The sequence below is a fragment of the Ranitomeya variabilis genome, chromosome 7 (assembly GCF_051348905.1).
Source record: "Ranitomeya variabilis isolate aRanVar5 chromosome 7, aRanVar5.hap1, whole genome shotgun sequence".
In the NCBI taxonomy this organism is placed as follows: Eukaryota; Metazoa; Chordata; class Amphibia; order Anura; family Dendrobatidae; genus Ranitomeya; species Ranitomeya variabilis.
Window position 1 is genome coordinate 145,131,255 of NC_135238.1, and position 3,217 is coordinate 145,134,471.

Consider the following 3,217-nt stretch of genomic DNA (forward strand, 5'->3'; position numbering starts at 1 on the left):
CGGCTCCGCAGTAAAAAACGCACTGTGTGAACATGGCCTTAGAGGAAAAGTAGAATAGAAACATATGCACCACTTCTGTATTTATCACCCACTCCTGGTTTTGGCTTCCAAATACTGATGTAAAATCCTGACCAAATCCTGATGCAATCCTGAGCGTGGACACATACCCTTAGTGTTTGAAAACACCTCATACACTTTAGTGTTTGTAAACACCTCATACAGCAATGAGAGACACCCAAAAAAAGGTAAAATAAAAATTCTAAAAATAGTGTCTGACATTGCATATATGAGGTGTTTGAAGCACAAAATATGTGTAGACGGCGCACGGCATGAATTGCCGAGAAGTATACTGGAAAATAAGAACAAATATTGTTTTCAAACGAACAATTTTTATTGGGGGGAAACAGAAAAAAAAAAGGGGAAAGAAACTTAGGGGGTATCAACCTCCGCTACCAGCGGTGAATGGTAAGTCTCTGGTGTTTGGGAACGGGGAGAGGAAGAGGATGCTGAGCCAGAGTCCAGGAGGCTAGATGGCAGGTCCAAACCCTCCGCAGGGTATACTGGGGAAACCGCCACATCTGTAGGAGAGGGAGGAGGCATCACAAGCCTTTGCCAGCTTCTTGGTTGGCCCTGGCTGCTCCTGCTGCGGCTAGAGCCCCGACGCGTACTTGGTGTCTGTATAGGAGCAGCCAGAGCCTCAGTGTGTGCCTCAGTATGTGTCCTCTTCCTTGTTTTTCTTTTTTTCTCTCCCGCGGCAGCTCCCCCAGAATGACGGCTACGGGAGGATGAGGGCCTGGCAGGAGCAGGAGTCGGCGGCACAATGCTATGGTGCCTGCGGTGGCGTCGCTCGGCACGTGGACCTCGGTGGGGTGGCTGGAGTGGCTCTGCAGCAGGAGTCGGAGTCATGCTAGCCAGCGACGGCACTACGGGCATTGTCGCTGACTGCATGACCCGAGCCTGCTGCAGAGCCCTCACATAGGCAGTGTTGCAGGCCTGCATCACCGAAATCTGGAGTTCCGGCGTAAGGTGTTCCACCATGCCCTTAGCAATGGTACTAAAAAAATGTTTGGCCGGACTCGAGAGCTCGGATTCCATAGTTTCAAGGCACCGGTCGATATTGGACAGACGAGTGTCCATTTTATCGCTCAACGCCTTGAAACAGTTCTGGAAAACCGTGCTCAAATGCAAAAATTCGGGCATGGCTGGCCTGTCCGAGGCCCGCTGGCGCTGTCGGGAATTCCCGAACGAAGGTGCGCCAGAGGCCTCGGGCAGGGGAACACCTGATGGACCGGCTGCCGGTTCTCCAGATGGTGGTGCAAGCCTGCTGTCGCTGTGGGAGGGCTGTGATGGGTCAGATGGCGATTCATGAAGGTCCGCTCCTGCGGGGCGAGCTCGCTCGAGGGTGCTGCTGTGTGTTCTGTGAAAAGATAAGGGAAAAATTAGTCTTTAATTAATAACCTATCACATATGCCAACTCCTGTAACAAAATTAACATTACATGACACAACAATACATTACAATCCCCTGTCTCTCAGTCTGTGTGGCCTATAATAAATTGCTGATTGTTATCGCCAGCTGACCGTGATGGCTGACGATAACAATCATGGACATACCTACGGCAGAAAATGACTGCTCATTCCCGCTGCCAAAGCCTTTTTACCGCATACCTCTGTCATCGTTAAAAAAAAATTTGTCAAAAAATCTTTATTGACGCTGCCTATGCCGCAAAAATAGTATAAAATTTAAAGTCAAGATAAAAATTTACAAAAAAAACCCCCCAAAAATACACAGTGACTTTGCTGATCTGATCGCAGGAACGGCCATGACGTTAGGATCATGTGATCGAGACGTCATCATTATTCCTGCGATCAGAACTACCCTGACTCAGAACGTAACCTGTCATGGACTGCAAGGACTCACGCTTAACCAAAAAAATTACTAATGGGCTATATACCATTCCACTAGGGAAAAAGGATGGCCAATATGCTACGCTGACTACATGGATGGCCAATACACTATGTGCATGGGAAATATACTATGTGGATACGTGGCTAGAACGTGTACTATGTGGCTGTGCAATATGGTATGTGGGCAAAATACTTACTGTCGGCGGCCAAGGATCGGTCTTAGGAACTGTAGTGCCCGGCTGTACTTATAGGGCACCGACTTGGCCGCAGCAGCACCACTCCGAGATTGCTCCTCCTCAGTACGGAGCCCCTTATTGAAACGGTCCTTCATGGATCGCCATCTGGTCCTCAACTTTTTAACTGTGAATGCAAAGAAAAATAAAAGGTTACATATTTAGCATTTTAAAAGGATAAAACAACCGTGTGCGATGCAAAGTTTAGGCGATGATCGCATCACACACGGTTGTGTTTATCCTGGCAAGATGGGTCATAGCAGCGTATCAGCAATACTCACGAAAGTTGCCTTTGTCCTTGGATGAAGCGCTGTCAAAGCCATCCCACAGCGACTTTGCCACCTCTACCCACAAACGCCTCAACACCACCTGGTCCATGTGCTGGGGGTCACGGCTGTCCCACAACGGGCCACGCTCCTGGATGCTGGAGATCAGGAGGTCCACATCAATGCCGGTATCTCCTTGGTCCCGTTGTGAAACCTAGAAAAATTAGAAAACATTAAGGTTACAAATATGAAAATATTAACAACCACCAGCACCTGTCATGATATGTACCTTTGCCCTATCCTTTGCCATTTGATGTATGTATATTGATGGTTTCTACACCTGTATTTTGGAATGTTTGTGTGCAGGGAGTTCAACTTTGTTACCTTCCCCCAATACTTGCTACCCTGAAAAGCTATAATGTAATTAAGCTTAGTAAACATCCCTAGTGAAACCAGGATGCTACTCAAATGTAATGTTCCTCACAGCAGGATGCTACTCAAAAAAAAAAGATTAAAAAAAAATACTCACTGGCCGTCCTGACGCCACACCTTAGCCCCGAGCTCTCTGCTCCCGCTGTGTGCCTTCCCCCTCACTTGAAGAAGACTGTAAAATTTGTATACAAAAATTATTGTCAATGCTACAAATGGCAGCGAATAGTAAGCAACTGGACATAATTACTCACCGCACTCCCCCGCGCCGATTGGCTATGTTCAGAGTCACTCGCCATTCTTGCAAGTTTGTTCTGCAATGAAAAAATGAGCAAAAAAATCACATCCAAAGCTAACAATGCCACATACAATAAAATAGGCC

At 47.3% G+C, this 3,217-nt stretch overlaps 1 protein-coding gene across 1 annotated transcript; it reads right to left on the bottom strand.

The window, feature by feature from the left end:
* Positions 1–373: 373 nt before the first annotated feature.
* On the bottom strand, positions 374–2,614 carry LOC143784133 (uncharacterized). Its single transcript, XM_077271973.1, has 3 exons — positions 2,422–2,614; positions 2,105–2,267; positions 374–1,417 (listed from the first exon to the last, which is right to left on the bottom strand). Exons 1-3 carry the CDS (start codon positions 2,516–2,518, stop codon positions 430–432), a joined length of 1,248 nt encoding a protein of 415 aa, XP_077128088.1. The 5' UTR covers positions 2,519–2,614; the 3' UTR covers positions 374–429.
* Between the last annotated feature and the right edge of the window lie 603 nt (positions 2,615–3,217).